General features: G+C 49.7%; 3 protein-coding genes across 7 annotated transcripts; 1 reads left to right on the top strand and 2 right to left on the bottom strand.

Moving 5' to 3' along the window:
- The first annotated feature begins 100 nt into the window (after positions 1-100).
- ddx43 (DEAD (Asp-Glu-Ala-Asp) box polypeptide 43) lies at positions 101-8,782 on the top strand. Its single transcript, XM_061836427.1, has 18 exons — positions 101-670; positions 742-1,142; positions 2,407-2,462; positions 2,807-2,924; positions 3,006-3,191; positions 4,012-4,093; positions 4,157-4,316; positions 4,981-5,099; positions 5,173-5,283; positions 5,382-5,523; positions 5,607-5,707; positions 6,802-6,889; positions 7,029-7,156; positions 7,387-7,496; positions 7,660-7,798; positions 7,864-7,951; positions 8,016-8,159; positions 8,660-8,782. Exons 2-17 carry the CDS (start codon positions 851-853, stop codon positions 8,136-8,138), a joined length of 2,043 nt encoding a protein of 680 aa, XP_061692411.1. The 5' UTR covers positions 101-670; positions 742-850; the 3' UTR covers positions 8,139-8,159; positions 8,660-8,782.
- Positions 8,761-15,956, bottom strand: LOC133509447 (elongation factor 1-alpha 1). Of its 3 annotated transcripts, none has more exons than XM_061836436.1 (8): positions 15,849-15,956; positions 13,750-13,948; positions 12,464-12,643; positions 12,103-12,399; positions 11,883-12,033; positions 10,610-10,866; positions 10,208-10,442; positions 8,761-10,057 (listed from the first exon to the last, which is right to left on the bottom strand). In XM_061836436.1, the coding sequence occupies exons 2-8, from the start codon at positions 13,891-13,893 to the stop codon at positions 9,933-9,935; spliced, it is 1,389 nt and encodes a 462-aa protein (XP_061692420.1). In that variant the 5' UTR covers positions 13,894-13,948; positions 15,849-15,956; the 3' UTR covers positions 8,761-9,932. The 3 variants fall into 3 exon arrangements, with proteins under 3 accessions (XP_061692420.1, XP_061692418.1, XP_061692419.1); XM_061836434.1 differs by lacking the exon at positions 15,849-15,956 and adding an exon at positions 14,986-15,810; XM_061836435.1 differs by lacking the exon at positions 15,849-15,956 and adding an exon at positions 14,986-15,810 and having other exon boundaries at positions 13,750-13,940.
- A 356-nt stretch (positions 15,957-16,312) lies between these two features.
- slc17a5 (solute carrier family 17 member 5) lies at positions 16,313-22,413 on the bottom strand. Of its 3 annotated transcripts, none has more exons than XM_061836428.1 (10): positions 22,195-22,384; positions 21,453-21,667; positions 19,534-19,767; positions 19,310-19,397; positions 19,150-19,236; positions 18,960-19,078; positions 18,479-18,640; positions 17,916-18,196; positions 17,748-17,838; positions 16,313-17,285 (listed from the first exon to the last, which is right to left on the bottom strand). In XM_061836428.1, the coding sequence occupies exons 1-10, from the start codon at positions 22,292-22,294 to the stop codon at positions 17,145-17,147; spliced, it is 1,518 nt and encodes a 505-aa protein (XP_061692412.1). In that variant the 5' UTR covers positions 22,295-22,384; the 3' UTR covers positions 16,313-17,144. The 3 variants fall into 3 exon arrangements, with proteins under 3 accessions (XP_061692412.1, XP_061692413.1, XP_061692414.1); XM_061836429.1 differs by having other exon boundaries at positions 21,453-21,649; positions 22,195-22,383; XM_061836430.1 differs by having other exon boundaries at positions 17,145-17,285; positions 19,310-19,425; positions 22,195-22,413.
- Positions 22,414-23,309: the final 896 nt, after the last annotated feature.

Below are 23,309 nucleotides of genomic sequence, written 5' to 3'. Positions count from 1 at the left end.
TAAAAAGGCGTCCCCGGCGGGTGTCTCGGTAGCATTTCTGTGACATGATTTCAAACAGCTCGTGCTGATCTGCAGCTCTGCTTCAACAAAGTAACTTTTTAGATTACCGGCCAAATTATTGGTTGAAAAACCGCAAGAGGCGGTTATGATGTAAATTGGACAAATTGTGAGTTCTAGAATTGACAAGATAAATAAGTATTTGACTTGAATGTTCAATTCGAACACAACAAACCCCAAGTATTTGTATGCAAACATTAAAAAGCGCATTTCCTTCGACATTTTTTCTTTTGAAGGCAGCAACCTTTGGCTGTGCTTGCCTTTTCCCGGTCGCCGTAAATCTCAGTTTGAAATCAACCATTTTAGTCCTCGCTAGCCAATTTTATTCATGTTATTGCAGCCAACCATACATTGATTTCTACCTAAACCAACATGCGTTAGAAAACATTGAATGTAAGAAATCCCCTTTTTAGTCGCGCTAACGTTCGCAAAGGCAACGTTAGCTTTAGCCGTGATGCCTTCATCGACAATGGTAAACTCGACCTTTCTTTTTCCCGCTCGGGCAACATCATCATCAATCCCGGTGTCTTCGTGGGTTTCATCTGCTCAGACCGTTTTGCTCTATCCAAACAACCACGGCTGGGTTTGGAAAGAAAACTGACCGTTTAGAGAGGTAATAATAATAATTTTTTTTTAAAAAAAGAGTAATATCGTGTCCAATATTTGACCTCATGCATTTTTCAGGCGGAATTCAGGCTGAAGTACGACATTTCGAAAGGTCCATGAAGGGGTCATCGTGATTAAGGACTCGCAGATTTTTCACTTTTTTTGGGCTCAATTTGGGGGGAAAAAAATGTCTGACTGGGAAGAGGACGAAAACGAGCCTTTTACGGCCCAATCCACGGGGACCGAATGGAGGCCTCCGAGCGGCCCGACGCTCAGAGGCAAAATTTCTTTCGGTGGACGGAACACAAGCAAGCTCGAAGCTTCGAGGTACGAGGGCGGAGGACGGCGCGAGAAGCGCAGTGATGGCCGCCGCCCTTTTGCCCGGAGCCACGGGAGTCGACAACTTCAACTCGGGGCCGAAAAGTCCAATTCAGCTGTCGTCGTAACCGTGGAACGTAGCCTGGTGGGGAGGATAATTGGTAGGTTTGGCTCTAACCCTGACCGAAAATGGGCCCAATGAACACGATTTGGAATGGCGGCCAGAAGGGAAGTTAGCTTACAGGCTACTCTGCAATGAAATTCGATTCAATATTCCTAACAGCCCCCCCCCCCTTCCCTTCCCTTCCCTCCCCTCCCCCTTCCCTTCCCTCCCCTTCCCTCCCTAATTTGGTGGCGATATTTCTTCCGTGAATTCAGAAGCCACAAAATATAACATGACATGATTTTCGAAATATTGCTGCTAATTGATCGGATTTCATATTCGGTATACTCGAGCCAGTTGAGTGGCCCACAGAAGTGGTGGCATTTTTAATTTGTATAATTTTGACATCTTTTGATTGGTTGGTAAGAGCAACTCGTCGAACACGTCTTAGTGATGTGCACGCGTTCGTGCATTTCGGAAGCAGCAACTCTGGAAAGTGTTCTGGATTTATTGGAATGTTTTGTTTGGACAAGTATTGATTGCGGAATGCTCCAAAGTTTACATGATAAACTCTCTTATATTGTGATACTGGATTGCATATTTTTGATGCCTTCCAATTGTTACTTGATCGTCATGTGTTAAAGGGGAAGTCCACTCATTGAAAAGAACAATGTAGCAGGTCATGTCATTGGTACTGTGACTTTCACGCGATATCATTTCAGGTTGTGTTAAGGATATTTATATCTGCAATTTTGAATGTTCATTTTGGCGAGTCACATGACCGACGTGCGCAAACGTGACGAGTCCTGTGCTCGACCCGAGGCTCGCTTGCGTTTCCCACACAGTTCCCGTCCGAAGAACCATCCGAATATTCAACGTTATCGACGGCCGCAGGTTCAAATCTGCGTGGACGTCTTCCTCCGTCTTTCCGATCAACCGACACTTGTATGTCATCATCAGATGAGGAGAAACCGGCAGCGGCCGTAACTGCGTGGGAACGTAACAGAGCCGCAGGTTGGGCACACGTAGGTCACGTGACTCGCCAAAACGTCAGCGAGCGGGAACATTGGAAATTGCCGATTATAAATATCCTCGACACAACCTTAAATGATATCCTTATTTTGAAGTCACAGTACCAATGACGTGTGTTCCACGAGTGGACTTCCCCATTAAGAATTGGCTGAGTCCCCAGTGACGTCGCCGCCACGTCCCAAATGGAAAAATGCACTTCCCGCCATTGGCTGAACTTTTCCCTCAGCTTCACCCGTTGACCAGTTTTGAGTGGTTTATGTCCAATTAACCCGATTTAATTTTGTTTTAAGGGCGCGGAGGAGCTAAAAAACGTGAATTGGAGGAGAGGACGGGCGCAAGAATCAAGGCAAGTTGACAACTGTTCATGTCAAAGACGGCAGGCAGGCAGGCAGGCAGGCTGGCAGAGGCTCAATTGCGTACGTCGACAATAAAGCTCGCTGTTGGACAGAGCAACAGACAGATGGCACTGTTGCAGTCATGGCGAGGCACACGTCACTTTTCAATTATTTACATACTGCAAAGAATGAAACTTTGTACTGTATCCATCCGTGGGGGTTGTGGGCACAATTGTTTTGAATGTCATTTCTATGTTTTTATGCCGTTTATCATTTGGCCATGCTGCACAGAACTCGTTCCAAACGCATCTCGATGCAATGCGGGCATCTCTTATCGGGTCGTTCTGCGCCGCAGATCGACGACGGCAAGAATGAGGCCGAGGTGCTCGTCTTTGGACCATCTTCTGCTCAGCAGAAGGCCAAAGAGATGATGGAAGAGCTGCTGGCCGGCGGGAATCCTCCATCCCGTGGGGGTGAGTGCGGGGGTGGGGTCCGCCCGCTCAGCTTAAATGAACGCACTTGAACAAAAGTCGGTATTGGAATTGATCCATCAGGAGGTGGAAGAGGAGCAGCACCAGCAGCAGCAGCAGCAGCAGCAGCAGCAGGAGGAGGAGGAGGAAGTGTGTCGGTGTGGTCCCGTGCACAATTACAGGTAGCGGACGTGACCCCGGCCCGTCCGGCCATGGACTGGAGCGACATTCGGGAGAACATGCGCAAGTATGAAGAGATGAAATGGAAAGGTGAGGAATGGGCACGTGCACGCGCGCACGGCTGACGTCGGTTCGGGACCGACCGGCCCGCGGTGAGGATGAGCGGCTTGGCCGGCGGGTACGGACCCTCGGGGATGCCAGATGACTGCTGTCCGCGGTCGTAAAAATAAAAAGCGGCTCCAAAAGTTGCGTTTCTGTGGTAACACCACTTGAGATGCCAAAAGTTGCAACTCCTTTGTATCATTTTCATAAACTTGGCGATGTGTCATCTAAAAGACGATTAACACTTTCATGTGACACATTTACCTATTTTTGGTAATCTTTTCTCAAACGTAAATTGACAAGTTAAATTGACCTTCCTTTCTTTTTTAAATGATTACAAAATAGAACTCAGTTTGCTCAGAGTTTTCTTTTAAAAACCAACGTTTTTTTTTTTTCCCCACAAGTACACATTTCAAAGCACGACTGTTTGAATGTGAGCTGACAATCTGACATCGTTTTTCTTGAAAACTGTTCCAATATGTAAAGTGCCCGCAAACAACTTGAATTCAGTTGCATTAAGATTTTTGGGTAACATTAAAAAAAAAAAAAAACAGTTTTGAGCTCAACTTCATGTTTTATGGTAGCTAAAGTTCTTTCTTTTTGTAGTAATCACAACAGGTGAAATTTCGCAAATGGAAATGTGTCTCGGCTGTCATTCACTGTACAATAACCCCCCCCCCCCCCCCCAAAAAAATGCAGTTTCCCTCGGACAAGCTGATGCAGTTTTTGCCGTTTGTCCGACGGCTTTTATTATCCGCGTATGTGGAAGCAAATGACCCGAAACAATTTTGTGCGCGTCGTCTTTCAGAGCTGCCCCCCATCAAGAAGAATTTCTACACTGAGGCTGAGAGCGTTTCCCTCCTCACGGACAAACAAGTTCAAGATTGGAGGTCGACTTTCCTTCTTCAGTTTTGTTTTGTTTTGTTTTGTTTTTTAATACGTGCGTCACACAGGAAAGAGAACAACAACATATTTGTGGACGACCTCGCCGACGGCGGCGAGAAACGGCCCGTCCCCAATCCCTGCCGGAGCTTTCCGGAAGCTTTCGAAGGTTACCCGGAGATCACGGACGCCATCCGTCGGGTCGGCTTCGTCAAGCCGACTCCCGTCCAGGTAGCCGCCGGTCTCCGTGGGGCGTACGTTTGACGTTTTTTGTTTGTTTTGGAAAATTGATATTGATATTGAGCAAAACCAAAACGGACTTTGTTATGCAAATTGAACCTTTTTATTTTGTTAAAGCGGGTAAATTCAATTCCGGTTGCATATTTCAAAGATATTTACACTTGGAGAAAAATGTTTTCTCAACGCTGGGTGAAGTGGAAATGTTTGATGACTCAATATGCCTTTTCAATTGGTATTTAATCTTTCTATTTTGTAACATTGAAAACTAAATCCCGCAAATGAAAAATAGTCCCTTTCAAAATTCTCTTCACATTTTGTAGCAAAATGGCATTGTGGGGGGGGGGGGGGGGGGGGGGGGGAATGAAATTACTGCCGCGCGTCAGGCCTTTTTAGTCACGTTTGACCTCGTTTGAATGTATAAAATCCGCTTGACTTTATTGGTATCGACCGATAAATGAGCATTTTAGATTGTTATATTCTTATTCATTTGCCGACCCGATCACCGACGTCATTGATTGGCTAACATCCACTGAAAGGGTTTTGCTTAGTGGAGGAAGAGCTTGAGAACTGATTTTAAAAAGAAAACACGGAAGGGCTGCGGCGATGTTGAACTTCTTAGCGTGTCTTGGCTCAACGGGGCAAATTGGCGCATCAGTCGCAGGCGTGGCCGGTGCTCTTGAGCGGGGAGGACCTGATCGCCGTCGCCCAGACCGGAACGGGCAAAACCTTGGCCTACCTGCTCCCCGGATTAATCCACATGGACGGACAGCCCGCGTGAGCGCCGCAGCCGTCGGTTTGTCCCGGCCGACTCCCGCGCCGCGTTATTTGACGCGGCGGTTGTTCCTAGACCTCGATCCGAACGCCAAGGGCCCGGGATGCTGGTGCTGACTCCCACCAGAGAGCTGGCCTTGCAGATTGAAGAGGAGTGCGGCAAGTACCGCTACAAAGGCTATAAAAGGTCAGCAAGCTCCGTTTGTCTCGGAGGAGACGCTCCGCCCACAAATAGCACGGAAGCGCCACGTTGCCACGCTTGGTCAAGCCGTGTTGTTTTCTCAGCGTGTGCATCTACGGCGGCGGCGACAGAAGGCTTCAGATCCACCTGGTGAAGGGGGGCGTGGACGTCGTCATCGCCACGCCGGGACGACTCAACGATTTGCAGATGAACGAAGTCATCAGTCTGCGCTCTATCAGCTACCTGGTTCGACTCGTTTGTCCCTTTGTGTTTTAGGGCCTTTCTTTTATCACTGCCGTCAACGTCGCGTGTCTCACGACTTCAAAAAGGTGTTGGATGAAGCGGACCGGATGCTGGACATGGGCTTTGAACCCCAGATCCTGAAGATTCTGCTGGACATCCGGCCCGACCGACAGACCGTCATGACGAGGTATTAGGTTAACTTCTATTGACAGTGAAGCGTGGAAGGGGGGTCTCATCCAAATTCCGGTTCACCGCGACTGTGAGTCGTCTCTCGCTACGCGAGTTTTCTTCACTTTTTGGTACCGTTATTGCACTCCAAAAGGGCAGGCGAAGTTCAACGCTATTGTCTCCTCTTTCTTTGGGCGGGTTCAGCGCTTAGATTGTCACGAGACAAAATTCCGTCGGTCTGGAAAGATCAGTCCAAGTGCCGTGAAAACGGCGGGATGTTTGGCGTTTGCTCTTAAAACCAGTTGTCCTTTCTGTAATTCCGCTTCAAATACATACAGCGGTACCTCTACTTGCAAATTTAATTCATTCCAAAAGTTGTTTTGTAACGTGAATTTTTCGTGTAAATAGCCTCATCCGTTCCGAGCTCCCAAAGTACGTTATGTAAAGAATTATGTTCATTTACCTTTTGCGTCGGGCGACAATGCAACAAGAAGCGAAAGGCATCGTGGGGGGGGGGGGGGGGGGGCAACGTTTGACAGTCGTGAGAACGGATGGACGCGCGCGCGCAATTTCGTTCCGCGAAAGCTGAAGAAAGATGAAAAACAAAAGTTGTACTTTACCAATGTGTGCTAGCGTGTATTTCGTTGACGCTCGAGTGTCCAAGGGAAACGCAAAGCATCATGGGTAAAGACTGACGTCCCTCCGAGCCAGTGGGGTGCCGGGAAGATGCTACGGCGATAGCCAATGGGAGAGGCGCTCCACTTCGCGAGATCCAGGATGTTGACGTTGGGTGGAATTTGGGGGCTGCCTTCCCTATCCGGAGAAAATACTGTATGTTTGCGAGGAGGCATTTGGTAACCCAAACTATTTCGGGACTCGAGACGTTTCTAAGTAGAGGTACGTCTATATTTGAAATATTCATTCTCATTTGGTGCGTCGATTTTCTTTGGTCGCGACTTTCGCCTGCAGTGCTGCTTTTCACCATTTCAAGCACACGGCTTGAAGTGAAAATGCCAACTTCATGTGGAATGAATTCATTCCGTGACAAAGGCTTACAATTCCCCAAATATGCTGAATATTTGCTGATGCAGTGAACCATGTGACCCGTTTCAGCGCCACCTGGCCCGCAGGCGTGAGACGTTTGGCCAAGTCCTACCTCAAGAATCCCATGATGGTCTTCGTGGGCACCTTGGACTTGGCAGTATGTGAAGAAGACACGTCGAGCACGTTCAGATTTTTTTTTTTTTTTTTTTCCGTGTCCAGTTGGAAAGTAATAATGGCAAGTTTGAATTGAGCTTAAAAAAAAAAAAATGCGCATGAACGGCCGACCCGTGTGGCAGGCTGTTGGTACGGTGCAGCAGACTGTGCTGGTGCTGCACGAAGAAGACAAGAAGTCCTACCTGTTGGGCTTCATCGGGGACCTCCTGCCTGACGAGAAAGTTCTCATCTTTGTTAGCAAGAAGATCAAGTAAGTGTGGCCTTTCGAGCCTGGGTTAAGCGGGGAAAAAAAAAATCAGATTTTTCAAGTTTCCAAGCGTTGTCCAGCTTTCAGAGAAGCGTGTGACGATTCAAATGAGATTTTTCCAGACATTGGTGTTTGCATTTACTTTAGAAAGAGTCTTTTCATGGCGTAAGAGCTGTCCACGCACAGCGCACGGCCTGCCGAAAGGAAATTAAAATGGCGCCATCTCTCCGAAGGTGCGATGACCTGTCCAGCGACTTGTGTCTCCGAGGTCTGGCCGTGCAAAGTCTCCACGGCGACCGGGAGCAGTGTGATCGGGAGGAGGCTCTCAAGGACTTTAAAGATGGTAAACCGCAAGCGATGCGCCTTCAATGTCACGTCCATTTTTGCATGGGGACTGGTCGCCGTGCGCACAAGCGCCGATTTTGTCCAAGCCCGGGGGCTCACCGTCGGCTGGCCCGGGAGCACGTGCGTCGGTGACATCGAATAGAAGTAAGAATACCCGCCAGGTCGCGTTCGTATCCTGGTGGCCACGGACTTGGCGTCTCGCGGCTTAGACGTCCACGACATCACGCACGTCGTTAACTACGACTTCCCGCAAAACATCGAGGAGTACGTGCACCGCGTGGGCCGCACCGGACGAGCGGGGTGAGGCCGGTTAAAACGCCGTTGTCGCCGAAGAACGGTCCGTGACGTACGCTCGTATGATTCAGACGCTGCGGAGTTGCCGTTACCCTGGTAACCAGAGAAAACTGGAGGATGGCGCCGGAGCTGATTCCCATCTTGGAGCGGTCGGGCCAGGTCAGCCCGCGCTGACGGTTCTGTCGGGCCAAACAAACAAGTCACAATGGAAACGGGCCTGCAGGATGTCCCCGTGGAGCTGCTGCAAATGGCGCAAAGATACGAGAAGCACGAGAGGGAGAAGGTGCTCCCGAATCCCGGCGATCGAGGCCGTCGAGATGGACGACGTAGAGGCGGGCGGTTCTAGTCGAGCTTCTTCTTCTTCAGAGTGAGTCGCCCGATTTAAGCGCACGCCCGTACACCAAACCGGTGCTTTACATTCACGAAAGAGTTTAGGTCCTGGATCTCAGGGGTGGGGTGGGCAAATCTTTGAGGTATGAAGCAAAAAAAAAAAATGTGGCTATAGATGCGCGCCTGCCGGACGCCTCCCTGTACGTTTTGGAGTGCTGGAGCCTATCCCGGCTGTCAACGGGCGGGCGGGGTACGCCCTGAACTGGTCGCCAGCCAATCGCAGGGCACATACAGACGAACAACCATTCGCGCGCTCAATCACACCGACGGGGCAGTTCAGATTCAATTCCAATGAATGTTGCATGTTTTTCCTAACCCAAGCTGATGAACAGTCTATATATTTTGTACACAGTCCACAGTTGGTGTCACGTGTTAGCAAGTTGGCCTTTCACAGAAAAAGAACACAAAGGATTTGTTCATTTGCGGAGGACAAAAAAAAGAAGAGTAAATCCTCGTACATTTTTGTTTTCTCAACAGAGCGAGACAGAAGCTGAAGCGTGATGATTTCATTTATGTTCAACCTGTATTTTTTTTTTTTTTTTTTGATTGATTTTAGGGTCAGTTGATGCTCAAGTTGCTTTGTTTTTTTTTTTTTTTTTTTTTGTCCATTTAGCAGCAAAAGATGTCGAGCTTAAATGTTTCAATGGGCCTTTGTTGTCTCAAACTCGACTCGACCAGTTCACTTTCAGATGTTCTGTTCAATAAAGAAAATTTCTTCACGGTCTTGGTCTTGGCCTCGACTCGGATATTTTGATCTTAACTTGTCCTCAACTCTTCAGTCTTGTCTATAACCTTGGACTCGACCGGGCCAAAGTCTTGGAGGTCTAAAAAGGTTCTCAACTTGCCTTGATGTGGTCTTGAACTCCTTCAAGACACCTCAAAGGTTTGGTCTCGGACCGTCTCGGTCCGATCTCGCCAGTAGGCCGATCAGTTTTAAGGATCGTTTTTTTCCTCAGGAAACCTGACAGCTCGTCGATGTCTTTTGGGGGAAACAACCCCGATGCGGTTGTAGCAAAGTCTTGGCACTATTTTCACGGCACGCATTCATCGCAAAGCTCGTTTTGTTGCACCTTCTGAGAAAAAGCACAAAACGACAGATGACCATAACAACAACATACTGAGTTTAATGTCTCGGTAAGGTGCAATAGCTTCAGTCAATTTTGAAATACATCTCCAAGGCGTGTGCAAAGTGCCAATGAGCGAAGTGGTGAAAAGAATGCGGAGGCTGACTTGGCGCTCCTTCGGGAAGGACACGCGATGCCACTTAAAGCCGAACCACGAGAAAACAGTACGTTCTACCTACTTAACTCAGACTGGGCAAAACATACAGTAGTTTGAACTTCTAGTCCTGGGCTCTTCACGCGTAACGTAAAACGGACACTGAGGACGACACCGACCGTGTCAGCGGTACCTGTGGACGGGAGTATACTGTATATAGCTCGGTGAGCGAGTGGAATAGCACTCATTTAGCGAGAGTATTGCCATGACTGAAAGGAACAAACAGCGCACACTTAAAACTACCGCTATGTGTTATTACATCGTGTACCGTGGTGATCCAACCACGATAGGAGTCGGCAGAGCTGTCATTTTTCTTTGTTTGGTTTTTTTCTTTTCTCCGGATGGTCTTGCGATGCATTGCGACGATTAACCAGTTTTTGGTTATCGAGTTGAAGCAGCCAATCTTGGGATGGAGCCGGATGAGCGACGTCCTGCCTCGGGAGACCTTCGGGTCGGCAGCGTCGCACAACATTCATTTGTTCCTCTGGGCCTTCTGGGCAGACTTTGTGATTTTGCCGGCGGTGGAGGCCTTTTTCTCCACACCCTTGATGACTCCCACGGCCACCGTCTGCCGCATGTCGCGCACGGCGAAGCGACCTGAAAGTCGAGTCGGGAAAGGGCCGCTTTGAAATGTGGGGCGACGTCTCATCGTTAGCGGCGGGTAAGTTAAGGGGTTCACATTTTTCCTGCAGACTCAGAGCCCAAATTTCGAAAAAGTTCCAAGCGTCTCTCCGTAGACTTACTTACCCAGTGGGGGATACTCGGAGAAGCTCTCGACACACATGGGCTTGCCCGGAGTCATGTCGACGATGGCCGCGTCTCCGGACTTGAGGGACTTTGGGTTGTCCTCCAGCTTCTTTCCAGAGCGACGGTCGATCTTTTCCTTGAGCTCGGCGAACTTGCAGGCGATGTGAGCGGTGTGACAGTCCAGCACGGGGGCGTAGCCGGCGCTGATCTGGCCCGGGTGGTTAAGGATGATGACCTGCACAAATTCAAATGTAGGGTTCATTCCAACTCTGCAAGAATCGAACCAAGTTGCGTATAGCGTGATTTTTTTTTTTTTGTTTTTGTGTGTGTGGGGGGGGGGGGGGTAGGTGGGTGCTTTAGTTAAGGGGGAAAAAAAAAAAAAACAAAAAACCACCACTTTACCTGAGCGGTGAAGCTGGCAGCCTCCTGCGGCGGATCGGTCTTGCTGTCGCCGGCCACATTCCCACGCCGGATGTCCTTGACGGACACGTTTTTGACGTTGAAGCCAACGTTGTCACCGGGCAGGGCCTCGGAGAGCGCCTCGTGGTGCATCTCCACCGACTTAACCTCGGTGGTTATGTTGACGGGGGCGAAGGTCACCACCATGCCAGGCTTGAGGATGCCCGTTTCCACGCGCCCTACCGGAACAGTTCCGATACCTGAAACCGTAGAGAAGAGAACACAAAGGCCGTCATCAAGGTGCACTTTTTAGCGGGTCTGCCAGTGTATCCCGACCTTTTTGAGCCAAGGCACATGTAGAAAAAATAATACCGATCTTGTCTGTTTACTCACAAACGTATTCTTGTAGGCCCCTTAAAAGTATCCTCTATTATGAATAACACGAGGTGGAGAGTACTTTTGTCCACGCATTGGAAACTTTGTTGGTAACAGATCCAGGAGCAAAAGATTTGCTGTAAATAATTGGCAGAGCAGTGAGTGAAATTGGAAATGTTTATGAATGTGCACGTGAAGACGTTGGCAGGAGTTCTCTGAGGTTGTGGAGAAGGACTTGTAGGGGGTTTTGAGGACACCATCTGGGTATCAAGAAGGGAAGCAGTGCACCATCAAAGCCGTTGCTGCTGCTGCTGCTACCCCCCACCCCAGATCTCATGAGTGTGTCATTTCAGCGAGGAGGAAGTGTGCAGTCTGGAGATTTTACCCCGTTGGTCTAGATTCCCACCCTCAGCAAAGGTTTGTCAGCTGTGGATCGTGACTGCTAGAACAAGAATCCTCGATTAAAAGCAGTCAAAGGGAGTTTTCGACGCAGGGCGTCTGCGCTGGTCCTTTAGGGACGGGGGAGAAGCTGGTCTATGTGGGAGGGGCTCAGAGTCAAAACACCGGTCCCGGACGAGCTTTCTCTGGCCTTTCGTCAGGACGCCCCCTGGTTCGGGACGCCTCACCGGTGAGGTGTTCTGGCCGCGTCCACGTCCAACCGGGAGGAGGTCCCGGGGAAAACCCAGAACACACAGCAGCGACTCTCCGCTAGCCTGGCAATGGCTCGGGCTCGCCGGGGAAAAGTTGGATGATCTGGCTAAGGGGAGAGATTGTGGGTTTCCCCGCCTGTGCCAGCGCTCCCGTAAGCCCAAGAAAACGGATTATTGTGGTTGCCGACGGATGGCGTACTTGTATTGGGACCCCGGGACATTTCAAGCGGGTTGCCGAATACTTGACGTGCCTCCAATCTTGTAAACGTCCTGAAGGGGCAAGCGAAGAGGCTTGTCCGTTGGCCGGGTGGGTGGCTGGATGGCGTCCAGGGCTTCCAGCAGCGTGGTCCCCGATGCGTTGCCGTCCTTCCTGTTGATCTTCCACCCCTTAAACCATTGCATCTGCAACCCCCGAAAAGGCTCAGTATCTACGTCGTAACGTGGAAACGCAGCGGGAGTGTTTGTACTTACGTTGGGGCTCGCGTCGAGCATGTTATCGCCGTTCCAGCCGGAGATGGGCACAAACGGCACCGTGTCGGGGTTATAGCCTATCTTCTTGATGTAGGTGCTGACTTCCTTGACGATTTCCTCGTAGCGTTTCTGGCTGTAGTTGGGCTCAGTGGAGTCCATCTTGTTGACGCCCACGATGAGCTGCTTCACGCCCAGCGTGTAGGCCAGCAGGGCGTGTTCGCGGGTCTGCCCGTTCTTGGAGATGCCGGCCTCAAACTCCCCCACGCCGGCGGCCACGATCAGCACGGCGCAGTCGGCCTGAAAGACGGGAGACCGTCGGGAACTCTGCCGAAATCACCCATTTCATCCTCGCGTGGCCTACCTGCGACGTTCCAGTGATCATGTTCTTGATAAAGTCCCTGTGGCCGGGAGCGTCGATGATGGTCACGTAGTACTTGCTGGTCTCGAACTTCCACAGCGAGATGTCGATGGTGATGCCGCGCTCCCTTTCGGCCTTCAGCTTGTCCAACACCCACGCGTACTTGAACGATCCTTTCCCCATCTGGAAGGCAACATGGCGAGAGACCGACCGCTCGTTTGCCTCCTTCGTCGGATCCTTAATGGCATGTCCTCCATCTGTTTTGCGCCACGGACCGAATGAATGGGAAGCAATTGTGGGGAAAAATACAACTATATTTCATGACATTACGTCGGGTCATTATTTGGAGCCCGGTGCTTGTTTTTTAACTGAACGAGCTTTATTTGGAAAGTGTGTCAGAAACGTACGCGGAATTTGCCTCCGGTTGTTGGCGCCGTTCTAGTACGACGGTCGTTGGAGACGCCAAAGACATTGCGGCGACGGTCGCGGAGCAATAAGGGGCGGCTCGTAATCTGGCGGTGATAGAACTTTTTTTTTTTTTTTTTTTTTTTTCCCCCACTTGCGCAAAGGATGCCGTCCTCGAGCATTCCGAGCAAGGTGGCCGTTGTGCAAAGCGCACCAGCACGAAAAGGAACGTATGCCGTTCAAAGGGAGCACCGCTCACGCCGTCGTCGTCGATTGTGCAAGTGGTGCAAGATGCCACTCGGGTACGGGAGGCTCCTATCGCTCAACAACGGATGTGCGGAGTGGTCACGCTACCGCAGGGAGCGGACGAGTCACGTGTAATATAGAAGAAGAAGAAGAAGAATTGGCCCAGCAAACGGTGACGAGTCTACTCCCTAATTTGCTTTCGAGCCACACTTGTGGAGTTTCCGGATCCCTTCTCTGATTTCCTGGCCGATTTCTTTTGATTTGGGTTCCCCCCCTCATAATTTCAAACCAGTGGAAAAAAAGTGTTTGATTTGTGGCCTTCGTCAATGACCTCACATGATCAGTAAGCCTATCAGGAGCTTCCGAAGCCGTGACCTCATCATCAGGCCTTCCCCACGTCCTTTAAAGACAGAGTACTTTTTGGGGTATGGAAGAAAATCATTTTTGTGGCATTTAACAAAATGGTTTTGGTCATCCTGACTGACCTGAAAGAGGACATTTGACTTCAGACAGTGTGACCGAAAAAAGGAAATGTGTACAAGCTAACGTGTGCCGCCGGCTTTGCCCACTCACGGGTAGGTCGCCAAGATAAGGTTGGCGGCCATCGCAAGGACCCAGCAAGTCTTGCGCGTCCTTACCTCGGCGGCCTCCTTCTCAAACTTCTCGATAGTTCGTTTGTCGATGCCGCCGCACTTGTAGATGAGGTGGCCCGTGGTGGTGGACTTGCCCGAGTCCACGTGGCCGATGACCACGATGTTGATGTGGACCTTCTCCTTGCCCATGGCCAACCGCGATGCCGGCTCAAGTCAAGAAAGGCTCAGTCGGACTTCTGGAAAACTGCCGCGGAGACTCAGTGAGTGGATTTTGTTTATTTCGATATTTTTTTTTTCCTCCGTTCCCGTCCCTGCACTGGCTACCCTAACCTGATTCTGAGGTCGTGCGGTTTGTAATTCCACCCCAAATTTGCGTCTTCTCAAGCGTATTAGATGTTCCGCCTTTCACACGTTTGCCACTGGCTTTCAATTCCATATTTTTCTGACACAGGCGTGCAATGCAGGATATGGATGCGGCTTCCCACCGTTAGCTAACAGGATGACGTCCGCGACTCGTAAAGCACGACGACGGAAAAACGGCTTTCAACTTATTTGGGCTTTTCCGCTCTTCCCCTTTCACGCAGAACGACGACGCTAGACGCTTAAGGAGTATTTGTCGTTGTCGAACGAAAAAGTTTGTCCCAGACAACTAGGTGACCGAGGAGTTATCCGAAATGAAGTTATGGCTAACTTTTGCAGTCCACTCGTAGGAGGGGCACTGTTAGGCCGAATCGTGTGGTTTTCTGCCGCCATCTGGCGGTCAGACATAAGAAGCGTTACTTGCGTCTCAATATTTTTGCTTGTGTTTCGAGACCAGCAAAAAAAAAAAATTAATCAACCTGCCGAGCTACGGGCTTATTTTTTTTTGAAAAAATGGTTTCTGGAGGCATCGTAAAATCCAGTCTCGCTTTCTAACCGCCGACCATCTCTGCCATGTCAAACCTTTGCCGACACGCCCTGGCAGCACAAGAAAAACAAACCAGAAAAATCCATTTTGTCAGCCACATCTGTTTCTATGGCACTGCACCGCAGGACTTTTTAATTATTATAACATAATTCGGCGTGCGGAGCATTCTAGACATCCTCATCCTTCTTCTCCAGAAGCGTCCCCGCTGCAGATGCCGCAGTGCACCCCCCACCCCCTAAACAAAAATGCGCCAACTTAACGTCAGATTGCTCGGCTCGTGTGAACTGCGAAATAGCATCGCGAGCCGCGAAAAAAAAGAAAAGACGGGCTACGAAGCATTTTTGTCAAAGGCGATGACGTAACGTTTTGCTTACCGTGCAGGCTTGTGGCTGCTGATGTGAGGGTTTTTTTTTTTTTTTTTTTTTTTTGGCCTTTTACTGCCGTTTGTGGTCAAGTGCAGGTCGTACGAGGCAGCACGCGCGCACTTGCGAACAGCCGACGTTGATCCGCTTGCAGGCGCGTGCGGGGGGGGGGTGGCAGTGGTTGCGTAATAGCGCGTTCGCGCGCCCGGTCGCTCAGAATCGGCGCGTTCACGCCTGTGCCAAATGATCAACCTTTAGACGTGCGCAGCGTTTTGCATCGTGCTATTTCTTCTACAAGATTGTTTTTTTTTTTTTTTTTTTTTTTGGTTACACTTGAAGAACAGCAGGGGGCGCACTCGGTCCAGAGCACCAGCGGGTGTCAAACTTGAGGCCCGCGGTCCCGATCCGGTCTGCCACATGCGACAGGTTCAAATCAGGACAAAAGCTTCAAATTGCCATCTCATGAATGAAATCATTGCGATATTGCAACCGTTTTTTGTGTTACCAAACCTCAACAATAGTTGATGAACCCCATTTCTGATCCCAAGAGTAGTTTATAAATTTGATGTGTTTAAAGATTTTTAGGCTTTCAGTCATAAGGACCCCCCGAAGGAAAACGTGACAAAAAAAAAAAAATGAGTTTGACAGCCCAGGTCTTGAGTAAGTTTCCTGGCTTCACCTTTCCAGAGATGAGCTCAAGTAGAAATTGCAATTTCTGGAGATGCTGAACTAAATGAAGGGTGGAGAGGCCTCTTTGTGTGATGTTTGTGATCAAAATTGTGTCACAAAGATCTCTCCAAAGTGGCGCTGACACACGAACGCACTCATTTGGTGATTGCAGCCATTTTATGATCGGTTTTATAGTCGCGACTCACGTGTCTTGTTACTTATTTGAACTTGCTCCCGTTGTCGCGGCTCCTTTTCAAAGCAGCAGCAGCAGCAAAAGAAAGGATTAGCGCAGCACTCTATGATGGTGAAATATTTATCATACACAATGATACATAGTCACAAACGACAGGGCCGTTCAAAGGATATCGGACTGGTTTCGGCGCCTTCCGGTGAACGATACAAACGTTTGCACAGCCCGGCTTTACGGTCGTTACGTCGACAATCGTCGTCACTCAACGGAAAAAGGCCGCCGCCGCCCGACCCGTTTCGTCAAGGCACACGTGTGAGAACTCTTAAAAGATGTGACATCTAAGAAAAGTTAGCTTCTGCATCTTTTCAATCGTGCCAAAAAAAAAAAAGGTGTGGTCCCTTTTTAATACCACCCAAGAATTGCAAAACTAAAGAGTCTGCCCCTTGAAATACATTTTCAAAAAATGAACAGGAAACAAAACAATGTGTCACATTTTTACCATAAGAGGAAAACATTTCCAAAATGTACAATAATCATCGAGGGTACAGAAGATGATCAATCCAAACTATACTGCCGATCGCTGAGCCAAAAACGAACGAACCATTTGGAGCGCGACGTAGGAACGATTGAGCTGGAGAGGCGGCGAGTCCTTTTCTCGCAGTTGCGTCAAAGCTACCAACACGCGACGCAGATTTGACAATGGACGACCAAAAAATGAAATCCTCGTTTGATTGCAAGTAAATATTTGTGCGTTTTTAGGCGGTCCCTTTTTTGAATTGATCTGGCACGTCAGAATTTTGTCTTGCGCGCATTCGACGCTCGATGCGCTGAAGCAGCCGTTTGAAGGGTTGTTAGCGTCAGCTGCCAATTTTCTCTTCCAGAACGACATGATTAGTTTTTGAAATACAGTACAGAAAGATTCTCGATGCTCCTGTAAACGGCAAACGCAAGCACACGGTGCATCATCTTTAGAGAACTGCGTGAACGAGTCCCCCCCCCCCCCCCCCCCGTTCCACACCAACTTTGGGCACCTTTGTCCACGTTAACAGTTAGCAAGCTAGCTACGCATATCTTCGCTTTGGATAGGCCGTATTAGAACGCCTCGTTGTTGTCTTCTCTGGGATTTGTCAAATTTACTTTTTTTTTTTTTTTTTTATATGGTCCCTCTTTGTTGCAGATTTTTATCTGCCCCGCATGGGTCTGGAACGTGCACCCCCACCCCAGGCGAGTTCACTGCAGTCAAGGAAATTCTGGATTTATCCATGTTCTCCGCGTGGAAGGGCTCGCCGCTCACGCCAAACGGACTTCGGTCTTAGTCCTGGCAGGAGTAGGAGTCGGCGCGGAGGGCCCAGGACTGCACGGCGCCTCGGCCGAAGATGGCGTAGAAGGTGGCGCCGAACAGGTTGATGGCGGCGGCGATGTAGAAGACCATCTGCCACTCTTCAATGGTGTTCTGACAACACGGACCACAAAGACCCGACTCTCGTTTACACGGTCGGAAAATCGACGAAAGCTTAACGCTTGGCGTCGTCCTCGGAAACCGTTTTGCCATTCAAAAATGCATCCGACATCTTATTTTGTTGATTTTGTACACATCCAAATCAAATGCGCTTAGCGGGCATCCATCTTATTTTGAAAATCCCGTCAATCATCTTATTTTGGCAGTCGAAAGCCGCATTTTAACCCGAGTTCAAAATCCATTTCTCATCTCTGTCCAAGATCTTATTTTGACAGTCCAATCTTTTAACTTGAAAAGGACTTTGGGTCAAAAGTCAATAAGATGTCGTTGGTGCTGCTCATATTTTGAAAAAGGTTTCTCGAGTTTATTGTGTCAGTTTTGTTGACCCCCCCCCCCCCCCCCCCCCAGCGGCCATTTGAGTTTCAAGTGAGTCAACTGTATAAATAAAATTCTTACATTGGCAGTGAGGCTTCTCGCGACGACGGGTCCGACCATGCCGGGGACGGTGGCAAAGGTGTTGGTGATGCCCAGCAGGATTCCCGCGTAGCTGCCGGGAAGACGGACGAAGGCTAAGCGGCGGTCCGGACGGACGGACGGACTGGGCGCGCGGCCGACGCTACTCACGAGGGGGCGATGTCCAGGTGGTTGATGTTGAAGCCGGACGCCGACACTCCGCCCAGCGAAGACGAGATGGTGAGGAAGGTCAGCGCCGAGGTGTAGTTGCATCCCGTGTACCCGGCCGCCACCAGGAAGACGGCCGGTCCCGTCATGCCCACCGCAGAGAAGGACTTCCGGACCGTGACGGCGGCCCAGCGCCGCCTCTCCCGCAGGTAGTCGGCCAGCTGACCGCTCAGCACGGCGCACGCGGCGCAGCCCAGGTAAGGGAGCGCCGACAGGAAGCCGTTCTGGTGACCGTCGGGACCGAGAGGCGTTCAGTGCGCTTGGCTACGTTACCGTGTTTAAATGTGTGTGTGTGTGTGTGTGTGTGTGTGTGTGTGTGTGTGTGTGGGGGGGGGGGGTTAATCTCCATTCCATCGAGAGAGAAACAAAAAACAAAATCTCGTTGTCGCCCCCCCATTTCTCTGGCCACGCGACGGCATTTTGGAAGAATAAAGACTTTGACGCGCACTTTTGCCGTCAATCGAGGTTTAGCGTTTGGGAGCTTTTGGCGAGGAGGACGTCCTCACCTGCTGGATGCTGAAGCCCAGGACGTCGTTCATGTAGGTGGGCAGCAGGGTGAGGAGCGTGTAAAAGGTCCAGTTGTAGGAGAAGTGCGCCACCACGATGGCCAGCAGGGGGCGCGACGTCACGATGGCGCCCCACGGGATGCTTCTGCCCGACGGCGACAGCTGTTCCGTCAAAAGTTGGCAAATATCAGCCCAAAAAAAAAAAAAAGAAGACAGAAACACGTGAACGGCTCTCAGCTCGCGTACGGTTTTTGATCCCGTCAAGCCCTAAATGCAAACGGAGGAAACCACAGGAACATCCAAAGCAACCGACCAATGAAATTGGGGCGAGGCCTGACGTCGATTCTGAAACTGTGAATCAGTCGGGCGGCAACACGGGAAGCTGCTCGGAAAGCGTTTGTCTAGAAACGTCTTTCTGATGGCCCGAGGAAGGTCTGGCCTCGGTTCCGCCACGCCGAGGGTTTACGGAACTTTTGCACACCTCGTTCTTCAGCGAGCCCACGATGTAGACCCTCTCTTGTTCCGAGATCCACGGGTGGCTGTTGGGACTGTCGAAGGCCAGCAGGGCCCACAGCACGAACCACAAGAGGCCCACCGCACCTTGACAGACGCGTGCGCGCGCACTTAAAAGAGCAAATTTCACAGCTCGCGTGAAGGGGAACCGCCGTTACCGAAGATGTAGAAGACGTAGGTCCAGTCCAGGTAGAAGCAGATCTCCCCCGACAGCGGGAGCGACACCACCGTCCCGATCTGAGCTCCTGCCGCAAAATTGTCAGTGAAGGTTGGAGCGCAAAACGCCGACGCGGAGGCGCCTCGACTCGTCGGCCTCACCGATGTAGGAGATGGTGAGGAGGCGGCTCCTCTCCAGCGGGGGCGCCCACGCCGCCCACATGCTGTACATGGCGGGGAAGGTCACGCCCTGGAGATGACATTACAGTCATCTTCAGCTTCAAGACAAAAGATACAGCGAGCGGGTAAAACAGCAGAGAATGGCAACGGCAATTTGGATTTCCCCTGAAAAGCATCCCCGCGGGGGTCCCGCGGCGGCGCCGTACCTCCCCGACGCCCTCCAGCACCCTGACGGCGACGAGGTAGCCGGCGCCCAGGTCGGCGGCCGCGGGGGTGAGCAGCGTGAAGGCCACCGTCCCCAGGATGCCCAAACCCATCAGCCACTTGGGCCCCCAGCGGCCCGCCAGGTACCCCCCCGGGATCTGCGTCAGGATGTAGCCGTAGAAGAAGGAGCCCAGGATCCAGCCCTGCGTCTCCGTGTCCCAGTCGTACACGCCGGCCTGCCGCAAAGGTGCCAAAATTGGAGCCTTCTGAAAACTACATTGAAACGTTGGCTTTTTTCCTTTGCATCGTGATAGTGCATATTTTTCCCTCTTATGTACACCCCCAAAAGGTGTTGAGGTTCTTATTTGAGGAAATGATTTTAAAACTTAACTCTCCGTGAAATTATTTGGACGGAAAGCAGCGCCTCTCAATGATTTTCTGCTATGCCCCTGAGCCCCCCCCCCACCCCCCCCACGACTATAAATATTGTCATAAGCACAGCTCTGCATAACATTGTATCCTTAGGAAGATGAAAGAAAACAAAAAAATTAGAAATTGTTCATTTAACAAAGAATAACCTTAACGTTGTACTTTTGTTTGAAACAGAAAAGACTTTAAGTAAACATCCATTTTTTGTTTTGTTTAATGTTTAAACCGTAAACATTTTTGAGTGACTTATTGCACCATTTGATCGTGAAACATAAAATGAAATAACTTCAAATTCAGTTCATCTCGTGCACGTCGGGTCGGCGTTTGTTTACGGCGCCGTATTGTCGCCGGTGAAAAAGAGCCGCCGGGGGGGCGGCGTTGAACTCCAGCTCAAATCGTCACAACGGACGAGACGAGACGGCACGGCACACCTGCTGAAAAGATGGACGGACGAGACGGCTGCTGCCTGTATTGCCATCGTTTCCTTTCAGGTAGGAATTATTCTTCTCAATCTCAAATTCCCAACAAGTATTTCTAATGCCAAGTTGACTCATTTGAGAACAGTGCGCATTTAAAAAACAAACGCGCGGCGGCAATGCGCTTCCGTGTACGGAGGCCACATTTTCTTTGTTTTCCCCAGTCATAGTTTGTGGAAAACCGGGGGTCATTTTTTTGGAAATATTGCAAAAAATCTGAGTGGCTCCATCACTACGTGGGATTTGTTCCTGATTGAGAACAGAAGTTTTGGATGCGTCTTGTGCATAAATGTGGCCGACTTCTTCACCGGGCCGCCGGACGGGCTCCTGCTCGACATCTATCTGAGTGCGATCTTGTGGGCTTTTTCTTTCTTTTTGCAATTTGTTCCGCTCCCTTGTATGACGCCAACGGTGCTCGCCGGTTTACTGAAGTTGCTTTGACAAAGCGGGACGCTTGTCGGCAATATTCGGCACCTTCTGGCTGAAAATAATCCAGCGGTTTATCGGCCCGACTGGGGTGTCACGTCTTTTATTTGGCTTCACGCTGTCCGCTGCCAACACTTCTCCCCCCCCCCCCCCCCTGCGGTCACAGCGAAGCCGAGCGCTCCGTACGCTTCGTCATATTTCCTCGTCTCAGCTTTGGGTTGACTTTCTTTTGTCATCCCTGCTAACAGATTTTTCATGACTCTTATCCATTTCTTTTCTGGACTTTAGATTGCTTGCTCAGTGCCATAAAAAAAAAAAATAATAATAATACTCCCTGCGCACACTGACCATGAGACCACCGCTGCCAACTACCGGAGTGGATGTGCAATTACAAAAAAAAAAAAAAAAAATTATTCCATTTACCATCATGATGAAATATTTGTTTTACAAAACTAGTATCTTTTCATGAAAATGTGAGAATAAAATTGACTTTTTTTTCCTTAGTACCATTCAATTTTCTGTATGTTTGTTTTTTTTTTTTAACCCTAGAATAAGATCTCATTTCTCGTCGTAAAAATGAAAACCCTCACGGTGTGGTTGCGTTCGGGCCGGGCCGGGCCGGGGTGGGCGGGGCACAGGGACCCGCTGCGGTTGCGGTGCGCCCGCCGGGTGTCGTTGAGCATGTCCACCATGGCCACGCTGAGGTTGACCCGCAGGGCGTAGACCACGAAGAAGCCGAACGAGGACAGCAGGGCCAGGCCGTAGCGCGCCGAGCGACACGCCGGAGCTGCGGGACGCATTTTCCCTCAATTTGACAAGAAATGGAAACGGACATCTTTACTCATTCAAATGGTTGGAAGATGCAAACCCGAAAAATGACACTGAATTACCCGAAAGTATCACATTTTTTTTGTCCCAATTTGCATCAATTCACTGATGTTCCAGATGGGAATCGAGGGACATTTTTTGTTGGGAATAAACTCTTTTTTTGTTTTTTTTTGGGGGGGAGGGTAGGGGGGGGTGATAGGACTCATTTGACGCTTGAAGCAATCGTTTTACATCAATATTTTTTTGGCTTTAATTAAAAAAAAAAAAAAAAACAACTGTTATTTAAGTCAGGCCGTCCACCATATGTTACGTCCAAAAGTGCCTCGTCAACAAAAGGGCGCCCCCCCCCCCCGTACCACCACCACCACCACCACATATAAGCAACTCTTCGACTGCAACAACACTAACATAAACTACGGAAAATGTATTTGTTGCTATAAACGCGTAGTAACATTGTTTTTGTTTGGATTGGGGGGGGGACGCCGCCCCCGCCGCTTCTCTTACCCCGCTGGCTGTTGTTGTCCTGCTGGCGCCCCCGTTGAAGCAGAGGCTCTTGCTGCTGCTGCCGCTCGTCGCCATCCGTGTCCGAGAAGCGCGACGCCATTTCGCTCACTTGGCGGGCGGGCGGGCGGGCGACCAAACGTGAAGCCGAGCAGCCGCGAGCAGTTTTTTTTTTTTTTTTTTGCTTTTTCGGGTCCGGACAAGCAGGAACTACGCCTCGCCTACTGCGTGACGTCACAATCACGCGACCGGAATATTTCGGGAGTCATATTTCTAGAATCGTCCTTTAAGATATTTTCATTTTCGTACAAAAAAAATGGACGTTGCAACTTTAACAGAAATTGGTAACTTGAGGAAAATATTTACTTTTTTATAATGAATAGCGGTCTTCAAGACTAAATTGTTTTGATAGTAAAGTCGGGGTTTTTTTCAATGTGATTAAAAAAAAGTGGAAATTCAAGAAACAATGTCATTTCCTCATTTAAAAAGTTCCGCAGTCATATTGTAACCTGCAAATTGTATTTTTTTTTTCGGTATGGAAGTCATCCTTAAGTGTCAGGCTAATCGCCTAATTCACTTCAAACGCTTGCAAAGCCTTCCTGAGCCTTGAGACGGTCCGTCGGCGTCCGCAGTACCGGTTTTTGTTTTTGTGAACACTTGACTGTCGGCTTTTTGCGATGCATAACAATGAGCCCAACACCAATCATTTTAGACTTTTCACCTGAATATTAGTTACCCTCCAAACTGGGCAACTCCACTGGGGGAAAACTATATTTTAAACTCAAAATAAACGGAAATAAAGCGATCGCACAGTTGCACACGTGCACCCTCTTCGAATGAATACGGATACTGCAGCTGTCAGAATAAAAAAAAAAAACTCACCTTCAAACTCGTTAAATCCGAGTCAGCGCACGCATGCCACCATTTCCACTCCATTCGGGTGGAGGCACATGCACTAAACACTGGGGGATGTTGATGACAAGCACTTTTATTGCATTTATTATCGACGAGTGCAGCAAAAAAGGATCTTTTCAGGGGAAAAATACATGCTTGATGTACATAAAGCAACAATGGAAGAACCCAAGTCAGTGTCACTAAAGGTTGGCAAAGCGACGTGG

This window comes from Syngnathoides biaculeatus, chromosome 12, assembly GCF_019802595.1.
Source record: "Syngnathoides biaculeatus isolate LvHL_M chromosome 12, ASM1980259v1, whole genome shotgun sequence".
NCBI lineage: Eukaryota > Metazoa > Chordata > Actinopteri > Syngnathiformes > Syngnathidae > Syngnathoides > Syngnathoides biaculeatus.
The sequence above is the reverse complement of the archived record's forward strand: the minus strand, read 5'-3'. Positions and strand labels throughout refer to the sequence as shown.